The sequence below is a fragment of the Chlorocebus sabaeus genome, chromosome 22, assembly GCF_047675955.1.
Source record: "Chlorocebus sabaeus isolate Y175 chromosome 22, mChlSab1.0.hap1, whole genome shotgun sequence".
Classification (NCBI taxonomy): domain Eukaryota; kingdom Metazoa; phylum Chordata; class Mammalia; order Primates; family Cercopithecidae; genus Chlorocebus; species Chlorocebus sabaeus.
In genome coordinates, this window is record NC_132925.1 from 44,205,156 (window position 1) to 44,231,331 (window position 26,176).

The following is a 26,176-nucleotide window of genomic DNA, read 5'->3' on the forward strand; positions in this document are numbered from 1 at the left end:
TAAGAGTTGTACTTGACCTCCAAAAGTGGGAAAGACAGGGTCTGGAGAGGAAAAGGGAAACAACCAAGATGGAACATTGCCCATCCACGGAAGTCCAGAGGCAGAAATGGCCAGGACACATTTGGGGCAGCCTCAAGAGATCAAGCAGATAAAATACACAGACAAGTAGTGAACGCTGAGGTTGAAGAAGTGGGTGGGGAAGTGTTACAAAGGGCTTTGAATGCCAGGATGAGGGTGGCAGAGCCCATGTAAATTCTGAAATAAGAGAGTGTTATGAGAATGGAGAGTGGGAGAGACCAGTTAACGAGGAGACACCTGCAGAAATGTAGAGGCGGGTGATAAACACCTGGATGGGCATAGGGACTTCCAGGAGACAAAGGAAAGACTTAATAACTTTGCAGGACTAAGTGATAGATAAGATATAAGGGGTAGAGAAAAGAGTCTCAAATGACTATGGTTTCTCCAAAAATGTTTTGAGATTGGGAGGGACAGGTAGTTCATCTGGGCTGAGCTATAGTGGAGGGAGCCGGGAGGGAGGAAGAGGAAGAGGCCTGGTGCAGGGTGAGGGAAAGAGAATCTGCAAGACTGGGCCCTGACACTACCTAGTTTTGTCATCAGATCCCATTACTTGCCATAGTCTCTGCTTTCTCATTTCTAAAATTAGAAATTTCACCCAGGAAACGTGTTGAGCCCCCAGTATATGCCACCTACTGTATGCATTTTTTTTTTTTTTTTTTTTTTTTGTCTTATATTTCCTCTGCGGGCTGGTGGTTGCCCTAGTCAGGGTAGTGTGAGTCTCTATGGGACCAGTCTTCTGATCAAGGAACCCAAGCATGTGTTTCCTTTAGAAAAGCCTAGCTTTTGCTTCCCTCTAGTGGCTACTTAGTGCCACTAGACCTCTGCCTTTGCTCTTTTTGTCCCTGGAGAGCTGGTCTGAATTGAAAATTAAGAAGTTAAGGCCGGGAGCAGTGGCTCACACCTGTAATCCCAGCACTTTGGGAGGCCGAGGCGGGAGGATCACGAGGTCAGGAGATTGAGACCACCCTGGCTAACATGGTGAAACCCCGTCTCTGCTAAAAATACAAAAAATTAGCCGGACCTGGTGGTGGGCGCCTGTAGTCCCAGCTACTCGGGAGGCTGAGGCACAAGAATGGCGTGAACCCGGGAGGCAGAGCTTGCAGTGAGCAGAGATTGCACCACTGCACTCCAGCCTGGGTGACAGAGCAAGACTCTGTCTCAAAAAAAAAAAAAAAAAAAAAAAAAGAAGATGGAGCTGGATCATAAACCATGCACATGCACATGGTCAAGGGAACAGTACAAAGTGTTGTCTAGAGGGCATGTCGTGATAGTTGGTATCCAGAGAGGATGGTGAGAGGAGAAGATAAAGGAGGCATGATGTCATGAACCAGAGGTGAAGCATGGGATAGCAGTCAGTCCCAAAGCAAAACCAACCAATAGCTGATGGGAGCAGAAAATCACATTAGGACTCACCCAGTAAGTGGGTTAACCTGAGCAAATGGAAAGTATGGGGTCATAGATAAAGGCCTACCTTTACGCTGAAGAAGATAAGGTCAGGGAGAAGGGGAAACCCTAATAGCAATTTGCCGAGGGCAAAAACTTGACATGAAGATGCTTTAAGATGCTGGGAACCCTTTCTGTTGCTGCTGCCACTTCTACTCATTGCTGGGCACATGTGTTGGATCTGGGGTGGTGCCAGCACAGCTGGAGATGGCCTCATGCTGGTGGAGCTTAGCAGCTGACCCAGAAGAATAAGTGCATGGATGAGGAGGCTGGACTCACTAGGCTTGGAGTCCTGCCTTTGCAGTTAGTTATTAGGATGCAATCTTTAGCTAGTCATTTCACCTCTCTGAGCCTCAATTTCCTCATCTATAAAATCAGATGATAATGCCAACCTTATGAGATCTGTGAGGGTCAGATGATGTCTATGAAAGAGTTTATAAACTATAAAGGGCCATACAGCTGTTAATTATTATCTTAGTCTGCCTGAAGATGAAAAATTAACAAGATGTCTGCTGACATTTCTTCTGGCCTGAGAGACAGGGACCAGGAGTATTTGCTTTCTGAATCAAAGCATTTAGAATGTACTCTTTCTTCTGAACATCAATCTGTAAGGCACTCTGCTCCCAGCCAGACCCCTTACAGAGGCAGGTTGTTCCCCTCTCAGGTGCTCCGCCTGTGCCCTCTTCCCATCTCCAGTCCTGGAAGACAGGCTGCCTGTCTGCAGATTACCTAACAATAATTAGAGCAATCAGAGTTTCCTGGTCAACCAGAGGAGAGCTTGGCCTCTTTCCAGGAATTACTTTGCCAGGTTTCTATGTGTGACTGGATACCTTAACCTCCACCCTACAACCACAGTGTAAATAAATGTGTGTTATCTACCCTGATTTGGCAACCAGTTCCAAGAATTCTCTTCCCCAGTCTGATTCCAGTCTGTTGTTTCTCTAGGATGCCCAGTATAGGAAGAGCAGAAGGTCACATCCATGGCCCTACAAAGGGAAATTAGCCTAAATTTAGGGTACTAAATCTTTGAACCCTGGGTTTGGGAATAGTTTACTTTTTTTTTTCTTTCTAGTCTGCCAGATTATCTCAATATATGTCATTATGACTTTGAAAATTGATTTCTCTTTGTTTGTTTGTTTTTTGAGATGGAGTCTCATTCTTGTCACCCAGGCTGGAGTGCAATGCTGCAATCTCTGCTCACTGCAACCTCCGCCTCCCAGGTTCAAGTGATTATCCTGCCTCAGCCTCCTGAGTAGCTGGGATTACAGGCGCGTGCCACCACGCCTGGCTAATTTTTGTATTTTTGGTAGAGACAGGGTTTCACCATGTTGACCAGGCTGGTCTTGAACTTCTGACCTCAGGTGATCTGACATGCTAGGATTATAGGCATGAACCACTGCACCCAGCCCTGGAAATGGATTTCTACTCCCTCGACACAAGATATCAGTGCAAGAAAACACATCTCGAGTGCATGCCAAGTTATGATTACTGGATAAACAATAGATAACATTTATTAAGCATGTAATGCACGTCATGGTTTACCTGTGTTAATGTAATCCTTCCAACAACTCTATATGGCAGGAATTAATATGATTCCTACTTTACAGATAAGGAAAATGAGCCAAAGAAAGACTAATTAACTTGCTCCAGATAATACAGTTAGTAGCGATGGAGACAGATTCATACCTAAGCAGTCTAGCTCCAGACCCAGTAATCCATAGAAAGGGAAATGGTTACCCACATCTGAATAATTGAGGTTTGATGACATTTTGCACTTCCGTGAAAATCGTCTCTGGTCTTTGGCCTGGTTTCCTCTGAAGTTCAATTTTCCAGTGTTGCACAGTCCACACAGTAGACAATTTGCAGGAATGCCTGGGACTTTCAGAGAAGCCCATAACTTCTTATCTCTCTCTAACCATGAGTTGCTCTTTTTTATGTCAGGTTTCACGCAGCCACCTCTCCTCCCTCTTCTGCAGGTAGCCTTGGGATTTTCAGAATCATGTCTATGAGCTCTTTTCTCCTTCCGAAGCTATAGGGTGTGTTGCAGGAAATGCCTTCCTGCACAAGCACAATCAAAACAGCAATATAGACAGCCTCAGTTAGGCAGAAGGAGCCAGGAGATGCTTCCCTGTAGACAGGACAGTTGGACAGTTACCTCCAGGCTGAGGGGCAGTTTTGCAGAGGCAAAGTTCATTGCCAGGGGGTTAATCCTCCTAGCTGCATCTCTATTGACAGCTTGTGTGGGTTCCCCAGGGGCAATGAGGTGAAGATAGAAGGGAGGATAAATACCAGTTGCTACTACTGCCTCTTCTTTCCCTGAGGAGAGGATGGCTCTGCCCTTCTCACCCAAACTTGAGTCAGTGTCTAGTCCAGATGTTCTCTGAAGCCTAGACAGGGAGTACAGGGAGTACAGAGATAAAGAACAGACAGAGGCCAGGCACCGTGGCTCATGCCTGTAATTCCAGCCCTTTGGGAGGCCAAGGCGGGAGGATCACTTCAGCCCAGGAGTTCGAGACCAGCCTGGGTAACCTGCACCAGCACCAATGCCTCCTGGGTAACATGGCGAAACCCCATCTCTACTAAAAATACTAAAATTAGCCAGGTTTGGTAGCACGCGCCTGTAATTCCAGCTACTTGGGAGGCAGAGGCAAGAGAACCACTTGACTTGGGAGGTGGAGGTTTGAGAAGCCCCTGTGAATTAAGTTGGGGTTTTTAGTAGGCTACATGCTCAACTTGACCAAAGGCCCTCAGATTACATTCTCCTTTTTCAGTGTTGTTGTTCCATTTTCTGGAAAATTTCCTTGACATTATCTTGCAACTCATCTATGAAATGTTTCAATTTGGCCATAGTATTTTTAACTTCTGAGAGCTCTTTCTCATTCTACAACTTTTTCCCTTTATGTAACAGCTTGTTCTTTTTTCATGGATACAATATCCTCTCTTATCTTTCTGAGGATTTTGTCATGTTACTGATGTTTGATTGTCCTGCTTGCATTTTGTTTCCTCCAAGTTCCTGGTCCTTTTTCTGTTTATTTATTTTGGTCTCTGTTAGGGGGGTTTTTCTGAAAAGTCTGGTAATCTATAGCTGAATATTCACATTTATGACTGAGGCACAAAGGCTGACTCGATATTCTGTGTAAAGAAAGGAACTTGTTGACTTAAAGTTCTCACTGTGAAGTGATCTGGCAGGGCACTGGAGGTTTTGGGAGCAGAGAGGGATCTCTAAAGGCCAGTACTTGAGTATCTGTACATCTTTTGGTTTCTCCCATGAATGGTTCTAAAATCTCCCTAACATGTTATATGTGGCTGCTAGCATTCTGGGATCCAAGAGGGACAAGGATACTAGCCATCTCTCCATTCTACATTTAAGCCTTCACTGCATTTCATTTTTCAGGAAAGTGCACATAGGATAGAAGAGGGATCTAGGGGTCCCATATTCCTGTTTTAGCCCCACCTGTAGTTCCACCCTCAGTGCCGTCCGGTGCTTCCACTCCCTGGACCTTTCTGAGGGTTGGGCAGAGATAACTGGCAGGAACTTGAATCTCGTCTTCTCATTCTACCAAGTCAGTATCATTCTTGCATCTGCTTTCTGTCATTAAAGAAAAAAAAAGTTCTCGGCCGGGCAGGAGAATGGCATGAACCTGGGAGGCGGAGCTTGCAGTGAGCTGAGATCGTGCCACTGCACTCCAGCCTGGGCGACAGAGCGAGACTCCATCTCAAAAATAAATACATAAGTAAATAAATAAATAAGTTATCTTATTCACTACCTCCCATTCTCTTTGTTCTTGTGGATTTATGTCTCCTCTCACTAACACCTTATGTTGTTTTTGTCAGGTTTAGGAATTCATGGAGATATAGCCACATGATTAAAGGGCAAGATAAATTTGGTTGAAAGGGGCTCAGAAAAAAAAATTAACAGTTATCTGCAAGACACTAATAGGAATAGGTGGGCAGCCAATGGGAGAGAACTCTCAGACAATGTACCTAGGCATCTCAGTTATATATCAGGCAATAATTCATAGAATTTATTCACTCGCACATTCAACAGATATTTATCACCTACTGTATGCCAGGCATTGCTCTAAACTCAAGAGATATGACCATGAGCAAGACAAAATGCTCTGCTCTTCTGGATCTTACATCAGATAAGAGTAACACATAATTTAAGTAAACAAGGCAACACATTAATGGTAAGTGCTCAAGAAAATTCAATCGCACTGTGTCAGAGAGTCAATAGAGAAACTACTCTATTTATCAATTATTAAAACTGGAAGTGGCCCTGGAGTACAATTTCCTCATCTTAAATATGAGGAAATTTAGGTATGAAGAAGGGAAGGGGCTTGCTGAGTGTCATACATGGATAAAACCTGCACCAGCACCAAGGCCTCCTGATTCCCACTCCTGCATTCTTCCCACTATTAATTACCATGCAGTTCACAAGACCTACAAGACCAGGAGACCACGGTGCTCATTTACGCACCATGGGAAACAGCTAAACCAAATAGCTCCTTCAGTTGCAGTTAGTAGAAGCCATAGTTCCAGCGAGCAAAAATAAAGTAAATTGTAAGCTTTAGCGTCTTAATTGGACCTGGCAGCTCCATGGACTTCCAACATACAAATCGATGTAATCCCAGAGCTCCACGACAATGTTCCTAAATGCCCAGACATTGCTTTACACATTTACTTAAAAAATTATAATCAATTCAAGATAAAAGCACAGCACTAAGCTCTTTTAAAGGAACCTAGTTTCTGGAGAGCCCTTCAGAGTTTTATAGCAGGGCGGGGACAGAGGTTTAGTAGAGGAAGGATTTGAAGCAGCTATGCTAAAGCATCATCAGCAATTTGGGGCTTTCCTGAAGCTTCTAGAGCAAAACTGGAAACTGTCCATCACTGCCCCATTTTTCCCCTCAAAGCATTATGCCTCCTTGAAATATTTGCATTTTTCCCATTACCTTTGTTGATTTGTTTTAGAGGTTGTTATTGTTGATGTTATCATTACTTTCATTATAAAACAGCACTTATGTGAGAAACACTGGGCAATACTGGAGATTAGAAAGCCAGAGGGAAAATTACCCAGAGTGCACCACCCAACAATACCAGTGTTAACATTTCCACCAGTTTTCTTTCTGTTTGTTTCCTATGAATAGGGTTGCTAAGTTGTTGATGATGTTCACACAGTTATATATACAACTGTGCATCTTGTCCTTTAAAATTTTTTTTTTACTTTATATAAGTAGTCTTTAAGCTATTACAAAGTTTTATAAATAATCTAATGGCTGCATAATTACTCACTCAGTGAGTAATTCCCTTCCTGTTAGGTTTTTAATTCCCTTCCTGTTAGGTTTTTTAAATAATTTCAACTTCCATGTTAGATTCAAGGGTTACACATGCAGTTTTGTCACCTAGGTATATTGTGTGATGCTGAGGTTTTGGGTACAAATGAGCCTGTCACCCAGATAGTGAGCATGGTACCCAATAGGTAACTTTTTAACCCTCACCCACTTCCCACTGGTTAGATTTTTATATTTTAATATCGGAGGGGGGTGATGTTATTGTTGTAAAATTTTCCTCATTTGAAAAAATGCTATTATGAGCATTTTTGTGCTTAAAGTAACTCGTGTGGTACATCTCATCTTTTTGCATTTAGAAAGGAATCATTATACTCTGGTTTGAGGTGTTTCATGGTAAGGGACATTACCTAATTAGATGAAATCACTTTCTGATGAAGAAATGCCAGGCATTAGCAACAGGTGCAGGGAGTGTTAGGGGGAGGAGAGAAAGACAGTTTTTGCACAGGAGTTGGCAGGACCTCACGGTGCCCTTGAAACCGTGCCAAGTAGATATGCTCCAGCTTTATATTTTTTGCCAGCCAGCTCTGGCCGCCTGTGAGGCTGTTCATATGTAGATGTTAATTTATGTGAACTTGGTGCCTCGGGCTGGCTAAGAGTTGTGGAGGAATCAGATGATCAGATGGAAGAAGTTGGCGGGCGGGCAGGCAGCCAGGCGAGGAGGAGGAGGTCAGACTTATCTGATGGGCGCTCTTGGGCACAGCTCCCCCTCTGTCAAGAGTATCAGATCCAAGTGCTCTGCAAAGCAGTGTCAGAAGTCAGTATTCACAGTTACCAGAAGGCTCATTTGGCAAATATTGAGGGCAGGTATCAGACTTTGGGGTAAGGGGGTTTCTTCACAGGGATGCTTCCTGGAAAGCAATGTGGAATGAAGAGGCAAGAGTGAATCCTCATTTTGCATAAGGGAATCCTTGGTCCCACCATTCCTTTGTTTTTATTATAACAGGAAAAGTATGTGCTGATCTGAGGGAGGTCTGAGTCACCTTCCCTAGTGAGCCTCAGGGTCAGTTCTTCTAGTTAGGGCAAAACTCCATGAAGATGACTTTAAGAAAAAAAAAAAAAAAGATTCATTTACATAATAATGTATGTGCATGTATACAGTTGATACAGTCTGTTACCAAACAACATGCCATCAAAATTGATGTTTAAAATTTCTTCTGTACTCCTTTCCTCCCAAATTTAAATAATAATTCACTAATACCTCCAGAACTTTTTTTTTTGAGATGGAGTCTCACAGTGACACCCAGGCTGGAGTGCAGTGGCATGATCTCGGCTCACTGCAACCTCTACTTCCAGGTTTGCGTGGTTCTCCTGCCTCGGCCTCCCAAGTAGCTGGGACTACAGGCATGCCCCACTGCACCCGGCTAATTTTTTGTAATTTTAGTAGAGACAGGCTTTCACCATGTTGGCCAGGTTGATCTGGAACTCCTGACCTCAAGTGATCCACCCCACTTGGCCTCCCAAAATGCTGGGATTACAAGCACGAGCCACTGCACCTGGCCCAGAACTTATTTTTTCGACAATCACTTAGCTCACTCTGCTTAAGGCACTATCCTAGGTGCTTTAATATTATCTCATTTAATCTTTACAACAAGCTATGAAGTAGGTACTGTCATTATCCCCATTTGACAGATGAAGACATTGAGACAAAGAGGTGAAGTAACTTGCTCCTGGTCACACAGCTGGTGAGAAGCTGCAGAGCCCATGCCCTAAATGAGGCTCTGCTGCTTTGGAGAATGGAGCAGAGACACAGAGGTGCACAAATGGAAGCTCTGAAATGACAACAGGAGAATTCTTCAGGGGTCCCGTCCTCACTCTCTGGATGCCATTGGGAAACCATCAGGGAATAACTGTGTCTTTTCCATAACATAGGGAAACTCACAGGGACAATCTAGCTCACACAGTTTATACAAGAAGGAGGTTCAGTTAATCTCCAAATATTAATCATGTAAAAATAGACATAAATGAAAGTGATCATTTCTGGTGAATGTGAGTGAGAACTTTGAAAATGCAGATGGAGTTACAAAGAGTGGTTACGAAATGTCCCCTATGTATATAGAAGTCCATGCTGGAAAGAAGCCAACACAGCTATCACTGCGGAGCCGAAGGAAAGTGAGGATAGGAGGAGCTCCTTCTGCCCCTCTGGGAAGCACTGTGGAGGGTGGGGAGGCCACGTCCACCCAGGGATTGGTCAGCAGCGGAACAGGCCCCACTGGGAATGGCGAGGACCCAGAAAGGAGAGAGACTGGGAAAGTAAGGACAGGGAGTTGGATGGTGACTCAGCAGCAGGCACTTGGGAGGGAAGCCAGGCAGACAATTAGCATCAAGAAGGCTTAGCAGGCCTTAGGCGGCGTTCTAGGGAACTAGGCAGAGAAAATATCTGAGAGCTCCCGGGAAGGGGGCCAAGACTCAGGCATGAAAGGCCAGATGGGGACTTGCTGCTGGAGTGGGAGGATACAGTGAGGGGAATAAGATGAGAGAAGATTCCAGAAGCAGGGGTACAAGATCAGAGAAGAATCAAAAACCTAACCTGAATGCATGCTGAGATTCTGTGCTGCCTACTCAGCTCCCAGCATCTTCTGAGCAGGAATAATGTTGGTCTTAGAATCTCACCCTACAGCTTCCCTGGAGGAGAGGATGAGAAGGGACTGTTGCAGGAGCAGCTCTGCCTGACCCCTCAAACCATTTCCCCAGCACCCTCCCTTGTTGGCCATTCTTTGGAATTCACTTCTTGCTGGGGTAGGGACCTAGTGTAGTAAATCTTTTTGATCAAGCCATTGAGGTGAAGTGAACCAGGATATTCATCCTGTATTTGAACCATAATGGCTTTTGGGCTGCATGTAAAGCTTGAGCCCGGTTATCTATAACGTGTGAGCATGGAAGAAATTGCCCATTGATCTTGTTTCCGCTTCTTCCTTTGTCTGGACTAGGCAGTCTACAGAAGGCAAATACCGCCATCTAGTGGCGTATCCAGGCTTCTCGCCAGGAACTGTATCTTGAATTGTAGAGACACAAGCTTGGCTTTTTACCCTCTTCTGTCCAGCCCATGGGTCTGATTGTAACCCGCCCCAGGGGGCAGTGGGTCTTATATCTGGGTGCCATGCTGGGCCGTTTGCGACTAGAGTTTCAGGCCCCTTCTGCTCTAACAGTCTGCAAAAGGACTACACTCATCCCTGGACTCAACCATGTTGCCCTAAAAGGGCTGCAAGTTGCATCCCCAGCTATGTGTGAGTTTGGCCTCAAGAAGCAACCCTGAGCCTCTGGCATTGTCACAGAGGAGCAGCTCCACTGAGATGCAGAAGCTCAGTGATAAAGAATCTCTCAGTTAGAAAGAATGTCAGTCATCTAGGCCGGCATTCTACATAGTCCATTAGTGAGGTGGAATCAAATTAGTGGGATGTCAACAGCAATTGAGAAAAACATAGAATGTCAGAGTTGAGCTTGTGTTTCAGTGATATATCTATTCACGTATAGTGTTCCCTGGTCAAAATATGAAATGTATTACAGAGCACTTTGGGATCTGAATCCCAGCACTTTGGGAGACTGAAGCAGGAGGATGAATTGAGCCCAGGAGTTCAAGACAAACATCGTGAGACCATGTCTCTACAAAAAAATTAAAAAATTAGCTGGGTAAGGTGGTGCACACCTATGGTCCCAGCCATTCAGCAGGCTGAGGTGGGAGGATCACTTGAGCCAGAGAGGTAGAGGCTGCAGTGAGTCAAGATTGCACCACTGCATTCCAGCCTGGGGTTCAGAACGAGACCCGGTCTGTGGGCAGTGGAAGGCATTCCCAGGCCCTGACCCAGGCCTACTGAATCATGATGTGTGATTGAGGGGTGGAGCAAGAGAAGGAACTGCTAGGGAATCTTCATTTTATAAGCTCTCTACATGATTTTTGTGTACACTCAGTGCCGAACCGCTGATGTTGACATTTCTGAGCTTGAATTTCCTGATGGATGAGATGGAGATGATAATACTACCTGGTTATTGTGAGGACCAAGTGGATAATTAATGTAAAGGTGTTTTGCTAACTGTAAAAGTACTCTAGAGATTTGAGGGGTCTCCATCCCACAAAATCCTTCTCTATACGATGTTTTTAAGGAGGATAGCACCAGGAGAGTGGGGGAGAGAAGACTGTGCATTTAATGGGACCAGGAGAGTTAAATGGAAAAATACTCACTTCTGTCTCCTTCCACCTTCTACCTTCTGTCCTGCAGATTTCCTGATCTGATCCCAATGGCAGTCCTGTGGGAATGTGGTTAGCACAGACCCCCTGCCCTGTGACTGGTGGTGACGCATATTGCCAACATCAGTCTGATGCATTATTTTAACCTTTTCAAGCCCCCTCTGAAATCGAAGTCCCTTTACTGGAAATTTCTTACAGTCCTGAATGCTGAGCTTTTGGTCCTGGTGGAACTGTTAATTCTCTACTCACTGTGACGTTCACTGTGTATGCCATTGGGCAGAAGCTTCCCAGAATGTGTGTGAAATGGCTACACAACATATTTGGACAAGTGCATTCATATGGCCACTGATGCAGAAAATTTGGGCCCTGAAGGCTTACATCAGAGATGCACAGACTGAAGTCGGTTCCCTGGAGGTGGTGCAGGGACTTTGCCTCCAAACTGCTTTTGGGGTGAACTTTAGAGGATAACAGGCTAGCAAGCTGGGCCTCATCCTCCTCATTCCTTCCCTTCCCTACCTGTCACTCTGCCCCTCAGTGCAGCTGTTCTTCCAAGAGGGAGACTGTACTTCGTTCTATGAGACAAACTAATAACCAAATGGATTCTCATGGAAATATGACGCCAGAGGAAAGGGGGGAAGTGGGGCCAAATCCCCAAGGCGAAAAAGTGAGAACTCCCAGCATTCAGCAGTAGGGGTTGTTCCTGTCAACCCCTTTTATTGGTTCTGCAACAGGATCAGTGAAGTAGGAAAAAGGCAGTGTGGAGCGAAGCCGGCATGGAGCGTGAGGGCTGGGGGTATGTTCCTAAGGAAGAAGTGGCCTGTCTCCCTTCTCATGCTTCCTCCCAGTCCCTAGTGCCTGAGCCTTGGAGGCTATTCCCCTCCCAGACAGACATTGCTTTACTTCTGCCTTTGAATTGAAGCCTCATTCTTTTTGTAGTCCTCGTAGCCTCAATTTTAGGCTGACGGCTCCAGTAAGAGGTGGGGATGGGAGGTGTTGCAGGGGTTAGAAGGAAGGAAGGTTGTCTCTTCCATTATCCCCTATCATCTAGTGAGAGTCTAGTGGGAGGGGTGAGTTAGAATAGATGCCCATACAATAGGAGTCTGAGGGTCCTAGTCAGGGCAGGGACAGAGCACAGGGTAAAACCCTTGGAAGGAGTAAAGGGGCATACAGGGAAGGGGTTTAATGGCACAATTAGCTGAAGCTTGGCAAAGGAATAATGAGCTCTAACGAAGCAAGAGGAATTAGAATCAAAGCCCTGGTTCTGGGCAGGCTTCAGACTGGCTACAGCTAGGAAACCTGAGTGATTGAATATAGCACTGTGCTAATTACATTTTTTTCTTGTTTTCTTTCCTGTTCTCAACTCTCCTTTTCATCTTCTGCCGTCTCTCCGCCCTAAACACCATTTTTCCCCCTTTTCCCCCTTCTCTTCCTCCTTACCTCTGGTCTCACACATTCTTTGTCCCCTCTCACCAACCCTCTCATATTTCTCCCCCTTCCTCCTCCTGCCCTCCTGTTCTACTCCCTCCACCACCACCCACCAAAGCTCTCTGGCGGATGTGAGCTGACAGTAGTCCTCCAGGACTTCAGTGCGGGCCACAGCAGCGAGCTGACCATCCAGGTGGGGCAGACGGTGGAGCTGCTGGAGCGGCCCAGCGAGCGGCCTGGTTGGTGTCTGGTCCGCACCACAGAACGGAGCCCGCCCCTGGAGGGCCTGGTCCCCAGCAGCGCCCTGTGCATCTCACACTCCCGAAGCAGCGTGGAGATGGACTGCTTCTTCCCCTTGGTGAAAGGTAGGAGAACAGAGTGGGTGGGAGGCACAGACCAAGGAGGCCACGAGCGCTGCTGGCCTGACTCTAGCTGAAGACCACCATGGAAGCAACCTGTCTTGTGGACCCATTTTGACCCTGTGGGGTTTCTTTGGGACCTGATTGTGAAGTGAATGGGTTGGGAACTTGGAGAGGAAGAGCTACCAAGTAACTGTGTGTGACTTTGGGAAGGTCATTTAGCCTTCGTGAGTCAGTTTCATCTTAGAAATGAAGGTTGAATTAAGTAACGTGTAAGATCTCTTCCGGTTTTCTCATCGTATCACACTACATTCGGAAAAGTCCTCTTCTACCTTTGGCCAAATATGGCTTAGACTCATCCTTTCTCCACTGACCCACTCCCCTCCACAGCAACTTCTGGCTCTCTGACCCCTCACCAAGTACTCTCATGCTGACCTGGAGACACCAGGCACACCCAGGGAGGAGCCACAGCTGAGTCAGATCTGATCCTGCCCTCAGCCCGGCCAGGGTTTGAGGTCCATGACTCCTTTATGTGCCTTCAACAGATAAAGTATTCTAGCCTTGGCTTTTGTTGTATGTAAGCTCTGTGTTCCCTTCACATGCCTGTTTACTCACTTTTTCTCATGCCAGGGAGACTAAACCCCTCATGACAGTGGTTCTTTAGGGGTGGTCTCTGGATTAGTAATATCAGCATGCCCTGGGAACCTGTTAGAAATGCAGGTGCCAGCCTGGGCAACATAGTGAGACCCTGTCTCTACAAAAATTTAAAAATGCAAGGTGGCACACGCCTCTAGTCCCAGCAACTTGGGAGGCTGAGGCAGGAGAATCACTTGAACCTGAGAGGCTGAGGTTGCAGTGAGGTTCCAGTGAGCCAAGATTGTGTCACTGCACTCCAGCCTGGGCAACAGAGTGAGACTGTCTCAAAAAAAAAAAAAAAAATTAAAAAAATTAGCTGGGCAAGGTGGTGTGCACTTGTAGTCCCAACTACTCGGGGCACGGTGAGGCAGGAGGATCAGTTGAGCCCAGGAGTTTGAGGCTGCAGTGAGCTATGATTGCACTGCTGCACTCCAGCCTGGCTGACAGCAAGACCCCACCTCTAAAAATAAAAAATCAAAGTTAAAAGAAAAATCCAGGTACAGTGGCTCACACCTGTAATCCCAACCCTTTGGGAGGCTGGCTTGAGGCCAGGAGTTTAAGACCAGCCTGGGCAACATAGTGAGACCTCCATCTCTACAAAAATAAAAAAATGTAGCCAGGCACGGTGGCGCATGCCTGTAGTCCCAGCTACTCAGTTGGGGGCTGGGGTAGGAGGATCACTTGAGCCTGGGAGGACAAGACTGCAGTAAACCATGCTTGCACCACTGCACTCCAGCCTGGGTGACAGAGCAAGGTCCTGCCTCAAAAAAGTTTTTTTTTCATTTGATTTTAAAGAAGAAAGAAACACAAATGATCAGAACCCCCACTCCTCCATAACTGGTAGGTCCCAACAGTCTGCGTTTTAACAAGCCCTCCAGGTGGCTCTGATGCACACTTGAGTTTGAGATCCACTGACTTGTGAAGTCCAAGTGGCAGAGGCCTTGCAGCCAAGCATTTTACACTGAGGAAGCCAAAGATAGGCTGTAGTTCTGGGCTTATTTTTGTAACTGGCCAGATCATCAGCAGCAGAGATGCCTTCTATGCAGACCTGTGCTAGATATTTCTAGGAGAGGAAGATGGGGATGAAGGTCAGCATGGAGACCTGCTGCAGGCTTCCTGATAATTGCTGTGAACTGAGAACATGTTTAAAACGCTCTGGTGTCTGGAGTGCCATCTGGTCTACCTCCAAAGCCTGACTTCCTTTCCTCCACTAGATGGCAGAAGCAGGCTGCATTGTTTGTGCTGCATCCAGCCTTCCAGGTTTTTCCCACCAGGAGAAAAATGTCAGCTAAAATCGCTGCCCTGATTCTCCTCACGCCCTCCACTCCCAATTTATTCATTGCCTGCTTTCCCCTCTGTCCTCTGAGGACTAAGGAGGGACTATGTCAGGAAGTTGTTTGGGAATTTGAAATTGCAGGCACAAGAGGAAAATCAAGGAAACTGAGGAATCTGGTTCCACTTGAGGTCTAACCAAGAGAACAGGGTACACAGAAGGTAAATTATTGTGAGGGTAAAATGAGGTAACGGAGACAAAACACATCAGTGCCTGGCATTCAATGCACCTTAGTTGTCATGATAAGTTTTTGCTATTATATTATTTGCCATAGATTATCCAGCAAAATAACTACACACTCCCACAAGTCCAGCTGAGAGACCCATCTGCAGAGAAGAAACCAAGCACAGCAATTCATTTGCGGCAAAAGGCTAACGTTCCTTGGATCCCCAAGTGTGGGTCGTTTTCATCAGGAGGGACTCAGCTTCAAGGGAAGATGAGACTTCCTGACCTAGACCTGGCCTCCTAGCCCAAGGCTGGGTGAAATGTGCACTCCCTCCCTGCTGGGGCTGCCACATGTGCAACTTGGCAGGAGCAAACCCAAGGTGGAAAATCAGAGAGCAGTGTCAGAGTCAATCTGTGATCCCGAGGCAGGAGGTGGAAGCATTCAGGGTAAGAACTGCACAGGACTGGGGGTTCTCTCTACTATAGGACAGATTAGTGGAGATTTAACTAAAAATAGGAGCTGCAGACCAGGAATGGAAAATAGAGGCAAGAGACAAAACTGGGAGGGAGGCTGTCATAGAACTTTCCAGTTAACTCTGCCAACCAGCATAGCTTCTTAAAGGTACCAGCAGTGCCTATCACCCATTTCCCTAGCTCTTTTCATTTCCAGGTTGGTTCCTGTTTCCCCTAGGTTAGGCCAGTTATGCTGAGCCTTCAAATGGCAACCTGTGAGGTCTTACTATCTTCTCACTCATGTGAGCTCTGAATACAGAGGTCCTCAACTCCCGGTAGTCAAGGACCTAAGTCGGCCAGGTGCGGTGGCTAACTCCTATAATCCCAGCACTTTGGGAGACTGAAGCAGGTGGATTGCTCAGGCTCTGGAGTTTGAGACCAGCCTGGGCAACATGGTGAAACCCTGTCTCTACAAAAACCTTAAAAATTAGCCAGGTGGGTGGTGTGCACCTATATAGTCCCAGCTACTCGGGAGGCTGAGGTGGGAGGATCACCTGATCCCAGGCGGCTGAGGCTGCAGTGAACCATGATCACACCACTGTGCTGCAGCCTGGGTGACAGAGTAAAACCCTGTCTCAAAAAAAAAAAAAAAAAAAAAGAAAAAAGAAAAAAGAAAAGGACCTAACTGCATTCTCCGTGGAGCATTCCTTATGCCCTTAACTAGACCCCATTTGAAAGTACGTGCAGTCATGCACATGGCCCAGCCTCAAAACCCTTTCCCTCTCTCTCTGGGGTCTGCCCAGAATGTTGGCCTTAGCTAAGACCCAATAAGCTGTTCCTTCTCTTATTCCAGCCGGCTGCCTGCTGGCAAAGCGCCTTTTCTTCTCTCAGCAGTAATTTGTCTCCAGTGGGTGCTTTACCTTATAAGTTATGCACAACTAGATTGAGAATAAAATGTTCCTCTGGGGGTTGTGGAATAGGACAGAATGGTCTCATCTGGTGTCAGGAGGTTGGAATCAATTCCTCTTCAATTCCTATAAGAGAACTGATCCTCTTAGCATTTGCAGAGAGCACCAAGTCAGCACTCTCACAGGCTGTGTGAAACGGACTATGTGTGATGGCTAAGTACCTCGTGAGTGCTCAGGCCATGACCATCACCCCAGCTATGGGGGCAAGAGAACCACAGGATGGTTCTTGATGATCCACTAGAACAGGGTTCTCAACGCTGGCTGCACCTAAGAATCATCTGTGAGCTTTTCCAAATGGCAGTGCCCAGACCCCACCTAGAACAAATGGAATCAGAATCTCTGGATGGGTCTGAGGGGTCAGTATTTTTAAGTGTTCCGTAGGTGAATCTAAGGTGCAGTCAGGGTTGAGAACCACTGCACTAGCCTGGTCTCCTCTCTTCCAGGGGAACACTCAGGCTCAGGAAAGCAAGGTGACCTCCCGAAAGCCACAGGGAGTCTGTGGCCGAGCTGGCGCAGACCAGGGCTCCCAACACCTGTTGGGCTTCTGGGTAGTGCTAGGGCTCCTCTCTGCTCTTCCCTCCTCTGCCTTCTGTGGGAGCAGTGGTTGGTTATTTCCTCCTAATATGTCTTGGTGTCATTCCTGATGGGGTTGGTGAAAACGAGTGGGGCTGTGTGACAGAATTGGGGTGGGGCTGCCTTTCCTGCTACTTTACTGCCACCCTGACATCTTAGGGCTTCTCACTGGGACTGGGCCCTCCAGCCCTAGTCCTGCCTTGCCACAGTCCCCTCTCACTTTCACAGCAGCAGGTGGTGGAGGGCAGCACCTCCCAAGAGGCAAGCCTTTGTAGCAGTGGTTTCCAACTCTGGATGCACCTTGGAAACCACCTGGAGGAGGTTTCTAAAGATACTGGTGCCTCATACCCACCCCAGAACAATTAATCCAGCTGCCAAGGACCTGGGCATCAGTGTATTTTTAAGCTCCTTCATGGAAAAAAAAGAAAAAAATTAGCTGGGCATAGTGGCATGCACCTGTAGTCCCAGCTAGTCAGGAGGCTGAGATGGGAGGATTGTTTGAGGCTGAGGGTTCAAGGCTATAGTGAGCTGTGTTCATGCCACTGCACTCCAGCCTGGGCAAAAGAGCAAGACCCTATCTCAGGGGAAAAAAAAGAAGAACAAACTTAGTGATTCTGATGTTCCCTTATGGTTGAGAACCACTGCTTTGTGGACTCGGGATGCCCAGGGTGTCAGGCTTAGGAGATACTTAAAGATGTATTAGAAGGGTTGAGGGTTAATATCCAGATTATATAAAGAACTTCTGCAACTCAACAACAACAACAACAACAAAAAACTACATTTAAAAATGGGCAAAGGACTTAAACAGAAATTTATCCCAGGAAGATATAGCAGTGATGGATAAGTACATGAAAAGATATTCAACATCACTAATTATTGCTAGAAAAATAAAAAAACAATGACTTGCCACTGCAAAGGATGGCTACTGTTTAAAATGTGCACACACAGAAAATAACAGGTGTTGATGGGGACGTGGAGAAATTGGAACCCTTGTACACTGCTGGTGGGAATGCAAAATGGTACAACTGCCATGCAAAACAGTATGGGATTCCTCAAAAAAGTAAAAATAAGGTTATCATATCATATCATTCTAGCAATCCAACATCTGAGTATATATCCAAAAGAATTGAAAGCAAGGACACAAACAGAAATTTGTACACCCATGCTTATAGCAGCATTATTCACAATAGTCCAAAGGTGAAAGCAACCCCAGTGTCCAGCCACAGGTGAATGGAATATATACATACAATGGGATACTATTCAGCCTTAGAAAGTTAGGAAATTCTAACACATACCACAACATGAATGAACCTTGAGGATATTAGGATAAGCGAAATAAGCCAGACACAAAAGGACACATACTATATGATTCCATTTAAATGAAATACCTTGAGTCGTCAACTTTTTAGATGTAGAAAGCATGATGATTGCCAGGGGCTGGAGGGAATGGGGAATTAGTGCCTGTTGGGTACAGAGTTTCAGTTTTGCAAGATGAAAAATGTTCTGGAGACAGATGGCGATGATGGTTGCATGACAATGTGAATGGACCTAATGCCACTGAACTGTACACTTAAAAATGGCAAGAATGGCTTTTTAAAAAGTATTGGTCCTGGGTACTTCTGCCCCAGGCTCCAAAAACCAGTCTAGGTTCTTCTGTACCTGGCTGTACAGGACACCTGTGTTCCTTTTCCTGTGCACTTTCTTCCCTGGCTGGGGCTGAGGGTCTGGAGAAGCTGTAAGGAAATACCTCTCCGCTTATGAAACCAAGCCCAAGGCTTCCCCCGTGAGCCTCAGAAGCAGATGCCCTAGAGGAGAGACGCAGTGGCCCATGGCACCCCTGGCTTGTTCATGAGGAGTCCTCTCCCTGGGGGCCTCCTGATGATTTCTACTGTTACCACCTACCTGGCCTCAGGAACAGCTTCCGCATGCTGTGGAAGGTGGTGGAGAACCATGGAGAAAACTTGGGCTCTGAGGGCAATTACCACCAACAGCCTGAGAATGTTGGGCAAGTTTGATACTGTCCACTTGTGTTAAGTGTGTCACCAACTCACAAAAACACCTAACACTTATTGAGCTTTACCATGGGCCAGGTTCTGGGTTGCTTTAATGCTAATAACAATAATATTTTCCTCATCCCTCAGATAAAGACACTGAGTCTTAAAGAGATTAGGTGACATGCTGAAAGTCACATAGCTGACAAGCAGTGGGCCTAAATTTGAACCCATGCCTGTCCATTTCCCAAGGTCTCACTTTACCACTGTGTTCTACACCCTCCCAAGTCTGAAAGCCTTGAGACAGGCACTTTAGTTTATTCTCCCATCTGACTTGGCTCCCTTTGTTAGCCAGTCTAGCTGAATCTAAAGAGCATCAACCCCATTATAGTTACACATACCCACCTTTCCACTCTCCCTCTCACCTCTGGCCCCAAATGCCCCACTCTCTAGGAGGAGTGGCAGCAGTCAGGGACAGATTTTGTCCTGTGGGTGCTTTGCCAACTAGTAAGATTCTGATGTCCTCAGCTGGGGCAGAATGACTCCAAGGAGCACTCTGGACAGCAGGCTGAGTTTAGTCCGGCTCTGATAGCGGCCTGCCAACCCCTGGTGCTGGTCCAGCCTGTTCAACAGATTGTCTGCAGGATGGAAGTTCCCTGCACTTTCTGCCGCCAGGAGCCAAAATGCCAAAAAGTTCAGTCTCCTCTACCTACCAGGAGAGTCCTCCAAAGGTCTCTCTCTACCTCTTACTTTTCAGTATAATTCTGCATTAGGAGCCCTACCCTCAGGTTTTTCATTTATTGCATAATCCCTAACATGGCTTCACTATGGGAGGCTAAAAAAATAATTGGAGGATGAATATTCCCTAAACATTTCCTTTCAGGTATGAAGTGACATGTTATAAATTGCAGTTTGCTGATTTACCTCATCCTACAATCCTCAATTGCAGGATGGTGCTTTGTTAACATAACGTATGGGTGCTTTGTTAACATATACCTCAATTTTTTTCATGAGGCAAAATACGATCCTTCAATCCTCTTCATTTGTATGGGATTGTACCTGTAATTGACTAGATGTGAGGTAGTCCTTTGAGATTCAGAACTCACTTCCTCACAGAATCAAAAGTATACATGGGAGTATGATCAATGAGGGTGAGAACAGGTTTCCATACTAGCCCACAACATTTTCCTTTATATTAGCATAGCTAAATTACAGTATGTTTGCAATGAAAAGGTGTGGTACGGTGTTTTTAAAAATTCTAATACTGTTGGGTAAGAATAGCTGAAACCCAAAAATAATGCATTTGAATAAGAAATGTTGTAATTTATTTGAGTACTGATACTTTTTGAAGAAAAGTGTGTTTAAAGATAGAAGATTCTAAAAGGAGCTCCTTGACATTTTTCAGAATTATAAAAAGTTAGAGTTGATACGTTCTCTTTTTATAACTGGATAAAACTGGTTCTTGATTAGATTTAATTTCACTCCAGAACATTGGCTTCTTTTGGCTCCTGGGATCTTAGAATTGAGAAACAGGTGGAAGGTGTTCTAGCTCACTTTCTTTCCTAATACAAGAAACCCCTTCCACAGTGTCCTTGACAAGTGGTCAGCTATGCGTTACTTGAGCACTTCTAGGGACTGGGAGCTTATTACTTTTAGAGAAAGCCTGTTGGATTTTAGTGTAATTCTAAGGGTTAGAATATTCCTCATATATAGCAGTGAAATCCAAATACTTTCTACCCACGTCTCCTTCTATTCTCCCCCGTCCGAGCCCCCAGTGTAAATCCACCAGTGCTAATTCTTATTCTCCCTCTCCTTCTGATCTGTATCTAGAAGTAATACAATTTGCAGATAAAATGTTAAACACTTCTTTCTGAAGCTATAAGAGCTAGCAATTTCTCCATAAATCCTTTTATTAAATGCTTAGAGCAGAACAAAATGTTTTTAATTAAATTAAATAATCCTGACTTGTTTAAAGTGATTGTTTGTGTTTATGGATTAATAGTCCTTTCCGACATCCTTGGATTTGAGGACTTCAGAGTCCATCCTTTCCCTTGAACTTTGGGTATCCCCTGGTTTCTCACTCACAGACACCTGATCTGTTGTCCTCTCTGGGCATAGAGCTTACAGGCAAGTGCCTTCCACTCTGAGACTCTCTACAGGCTGGCCTTTTTTCCTAGTTATTCCCTACAGTCATTCATATTGCTATTTGTTCTAAAGTAGCATTTATATTACCTTTTATTCATGTCTTCTGAATTACCTCTAGGATCCTTTCCACTTCTAAAAATGTGGGGTTTTTTTTTTTCTCTCCGCATCAGGTAATTACCTTTGTTAATCTAAAGGGATTAACCAAAGTATCCTGTGTGTATTTTATTTTTTATTTTGGAGACAGGGTCTCACCTTGTTGCCCAGGCTGGAGTGCAGTGGCAAGTAGCTGGGACTACAGGCTCTTGCCACCATCCCTAGCTAATTTTTGTATTTTTTTGTAGAGATGAGGTTTCACCACGTTGCTCAGGCTGGTCTTGAACTCCTGAGCTCAAGCAATCTGCCTGCCTTGGCCTTCCAAAGTGCTGGGATTACAGGTGTGAACCACTGTGCCCAGCCAAAGTATCTCATTTTTGATGAATATAAGCATAGCATAAATATCTTCATTTTGAGGTCCAATGTTTTAGTTTGGGGTACATGAAATCTCCCTTTTTGTAGTAAAAAATGGTTGAGACTGGGTGCAGTGGCTCACATCTTTAACCCCAGCACTTTGGGAGGCCAAGGCAGGTGGATCACTTGAGCTCAGGAGTTCTAGACCAGACTGGGCAACATGATGAAACCCCATCTCTACCAAAAATACAAAAAAAATTAGCTGGGCATGGTGGCATGCACCTGTGGTCCCAGCTGCTGGGGGTAGGGGTGGGGGAAGGGCTGCAGTGGGAAGGGAGGCAGAGGTTGCAGTGAGCCTAGATTGTGCCACTGCACTCCAGTCTGGGTGACAAAGCAAGACCCTATCTCCAAACAAAACAAAACAAAACAAACAAACAAACAAAAAAACAGGTTGAATGTCAGCAATTTCAATTCCAAATGGCCCAACCTAATGTATTGTAATCTACTGTTTTTTCCTTAAAAGGGTACTGGCAATCTTTGAAAACAGAAGAGAATTTGGTTCTCAGGGAATCAGATGGGCTGGGAAGAGGACAGGGTATGGAATGAGAAGCCACTTACTTTGAGTAAAAAGTCACTTAATCTTCCTGGGTTTAGCTTCCACATTTATGCAAAAGGAAGCAGATAAAAATGCCTATGTAACAGAGTTGCTGGGAGACTCAAGGGTGGAAATGTTAAGTAAAAGTGATTTTTAAACTGTGAAGTTGGTTTTATTATTATGTGCACAGGCTGATTGTTTAGGATAAAACAAAAGTTTTCTGTGTCTTTACCTCAGCATGCAGTAGACTATAAAAAGATGGTCTGTCTGTAATTCCAACACTTTCAGAGGTTGAGGCAGGAGAACAACTTGAGCCCAGGAGTTCCAGACCAGCCTGGGTAACAGAGTGAGACCCTGTCTCTAGGAAAATTTTTTTAAAAAGCCAGGCATGGTAGTGAGTGCCTGTAGCCCCAGCTACTTGGAGGGTTGAGGTAAGAGAATCACTTGAGCCCAGGAGGTCAAGCCTGCAGTGAGCTGTGATTGAGCCATTGCACTCCAGCCTGGGCAACAGAGCGAGACCCCCTATCTCCAAAAAAATGTCTTGGGGTGGAAGACCTGAGTCTGAATCCTGGCCACTGGCTAAGTGATGACCTTGGATAAGACACTTAGAATCTATGAAATAAGCCGATGTGATCACACACCTGTGGTCCTAGCTGCCTGGGACGGGAGAGAGGATGGCTTGAGTTCAATGCTGCAGTGAGCTATGATTGCACAACTGTACTCCAGCCTAGGCAATGGAGCACGACTCCATTTCTAAAAATTCTAATTTTAAAAAAATCTGAGAAATTGATGAATAGCACTTAAACTCCAACAAGGTAGACTCTCCAGCCCAGTTATGCCTTATCAAAGGTGGTCAAAATGTGAAGTTCCCTGCCTGCTCTTTGTCTAAGTGCTGATACCTCTAGAGGGCTACGTACAGGGTGTTTCCAGCCTGAATCCTCCCCAGGATTGTTCAAGGGGTCAGGGTTCTCTTTCTAGTTTCCATTGGTTTTCTTTTTTTCTTTTTTTTTCCCGGACAGGGTCTCACTTTATCGCCCAGGCTGAAGTTCAGTGGCATGATCAGGGCTCACTGCAGCCTTGACCTCCCAGGCTCAAGTGATCCTTCTGCCTCAGCAACCCCCAAGTAGCTGGGACTACAAGTGTGAGCCACTGCACCTCCATAGGTTTTCAGAGGCCCCAGCATAACCTCCTTTCTGCACCAGCTCCCTTCCCTCTGTCTCTATTCCTAACCTACCCTGGGTCCTTTCCACAGTCCACCAACAGCAGATCCATCTGGTTCTGTGATTTCCGAAGAAATAATGGCTTATTCCTCTCATAACTTTCTTTTGACTTTAACCCAGAGGATTGAGATAATATCTGATATATTTGAGCTAAAAATTCAAGTTTTTCCTCGGCTTATACCTCTGGCACCTCTCCATGAGCTATTCTCTGTCATTAATTCTGTGGTACTTGAAGGTAACATTTGGACCACATTATGGAGATGGGCTGACCTGTGTGATGGGAGTTGTGCTGACACTGTGAGTGTTGGGTGTATATGAGAGGAGTTTCTTGAAAACTGCCTCAGGCCTACTTTGTTCTGGTTGAGATGTCCTGCCTGTGGCCACATCCATCTAATACTATTTAGGACATGAAAGGGCTTAGAATCAAAGCCTCAAATAGGAACATGTCAGGCCAGGCCACATCCTTCTCTAAATACAACTCAGTGTCGTGCTGCCTCCAAGTAGAACTGAAGCAGGAAGACCCAGGTGTCCAGGGAAAGAGCTGGTCTCTCTGGGTCCCTCTGCAGAGATCCTGCATTTTTCCTTTTTGTAACCAGCCTGCTGTGACTTTGCTTATGTTAAATGCCAATTTCAACAGTATGTTTTCATGCCTGCTGGTGCCCACCATAAATCTGTGACATCTACATGGTAATGATGCCCCTTATCATCCAGAAGGGAAGTCAGGGGAAAGCTTGAATATGCCCTTTGGAGCCACATGAACCAGCTGATGGACCTCAGAGCTAAAATGAGAGCCTCAGGATTTGATCCCAGAGAAGAAAGGCTGCCACTGACTGCTTTCTGAGAAGAAGCTGAAGATGATGGAGAGGAGGTTACCCTAGCAAACAGAATGTTCCCCCAGAGGAAAGATGGTGCAGTTTTCTTGCTTACAGCTAGCTAAGCTGAAAGCACTTTCCCCCTAGAAGAATACAGGGACCCAGGAATGACATGCACTGAATGTGACTTGAGGAAAAGAGAAGGCAAGGCAGTGGTCTGGACGATCTTGGGATGTGCCCATCCTGTCTGCTCAGGGAAGGGCAGAGATGGGAGGACCTCAAAGGCCTTGAGGAGCAGCCCTTGCAGGCCAAAGCTCTAGGAGCTCTCAGCAACAGGATTCTAATGCTGCTGGGCAGGACAGAGCGGTCAGACCCTCCTCTCACCGCCACACTGCTTTCCATGTGTCACTTGCTCCTTGAGAACTCCTCACCGAGGATCTATGTGGGGGTGAAACTGCAGCCTTAACCCAAACCCTGCAAACAAGCATGAAAAGTCTTTCCTTTTACTACTAATTGCCGTTCTAAACACCAGCCCTCTGCCTACAGGTAGTTACTGAACAGCCTGCCCCTTCTTTGCCCCTGTGGTAGGACTGGGTTGTCTTGTTTTCTCCCCATGTCCACTAACTCCAGCCAGAATCTTGATTCTGAGATTGTGCCCACTTGCCTTACTTTCCACATGGCCCTCTAGGCCGCAGGAAGTCTGGCTTCTGACCTTTGTACACAGGAGGGTGAATAGATAATTGCCGTTGCTTGCCCCCAGCTGCAGGGAGGTGGCCCAGGCTGAAGGCCCTTCTCCACTCAAAATGTTCCAGTGTCTCCTGTCTCACTTCGAGTTAAAGCGAAGTCCTTTCTGTGACTGCAAAGAGGCTCCACAAACCTGTTCCAGAGCCTATTCTCTGACTTCATCTCCTATGTATTCATTTTCTGTTGCTGCTGTAAAAAATTACCATGAACATGGTGGCTTCAAACAACAACACAAACTTATTATCGTACAGTTCTGTGGTTTGGAAATGCAACAAGAGTCCCCATGGGGTAAAATCAGTTTCAGCAATCAGGGCCACATTCCTTTTTGTAGGCTGTTAGGGAAAAGCTATTTCTTACCTCTTTGCCTCTTCCAGCTTCCAGAGGCCACCACACTTTCTCCATCTTCAAAGCTAGCAGTGTTGCATCTTTCTGATCCTCCTTCCATAGTAGTTTCCCCTAGGCCACAGTGGGAAAGGTTCTCTGCTTTTAAGAACACCCACGATTACACTGTCCTCACCAAAATGATCCAGCATAATCCCCTACCTCAGCGTCCCTCACAGAATCACATTTGCAAAGTCTCTTTTGCCATATAAGGTAACATATTTATAGGTTCTGGAGATGAGGATGTGGACATCTTTGGGGGACGTTATTCTGACTACCAGTCACCTGACCAGCCTGCCTCACTGAGCCATTCACCAATCAAGCCACACATATGCTCACCTCAGGGCCTGACCTTTTGTTCCCTCTGCTTGGAACAAGCCAGATACCCCAGATCCTCAGATACCTGGATGTCTTGCTGTCACACTTCCTTCTGCTTGAATGTCACCTGATTAGAGAGGTCTTCTCTAACTCCCATCCTCTGCCATCACACTGTATACTCCCTCCTCTGTTTTACTTTTCTTCATTGCATTTATCACTCCCTGATATATTTGTTAATATTCCTCTGCAAATCCTCCCTACAAATACAGGGATTTTGTCTATTGTGTTCATTGCCCTATCCCCAGCATCTAAAACAGTGGCTGCCATGTAAGAAGTTCTCAGTAAATATTTATAGAAAGGAGGGACAGATCATGCATCAAGGACCTCTGCAGTGTTCTTATGTGAAGGACCAGGCTCAGCATGTAGAACGGTAGAGGAAACTGGCTTAAGCTTTAGTAGGAAGACCTGAGGATGGGAATGGGGAATCATGTTCTGATGCTAGGAGTCCTGACTGAGGAAGTCTTCTCTGGGGATGTATGGGTTAAGTACCTCTCAT

General features: G+C 45.8%; 1 protein-coding gene across 16 annotated transcripts in view; it reads left to right on the top strand.

Moving 5' to 3' along the window:
• Nucleotides 1-26,176, top strand: part of KALRN (kalirin RhoGEF kinase) — a 697,103-nt gene that overhangs the window by 521,564 nt on the left and 149,363 nt on the right. For all 16 annotated transcript variants that reach the window (XM_073009778.1, XM_073009779.1, XM_073009785.1 and 13 more), the window contains exon 34: nucleotides 12,599-12,845. In XM_073009778.1, coding sequence (XP_072865879.1) covers nucleotides 12,599-12,845 — 247 coding nt within the window. The remainder of the gene's footprint in view (nucleotides 1-12,598; nucleotides 12,846-26,176) is intronic.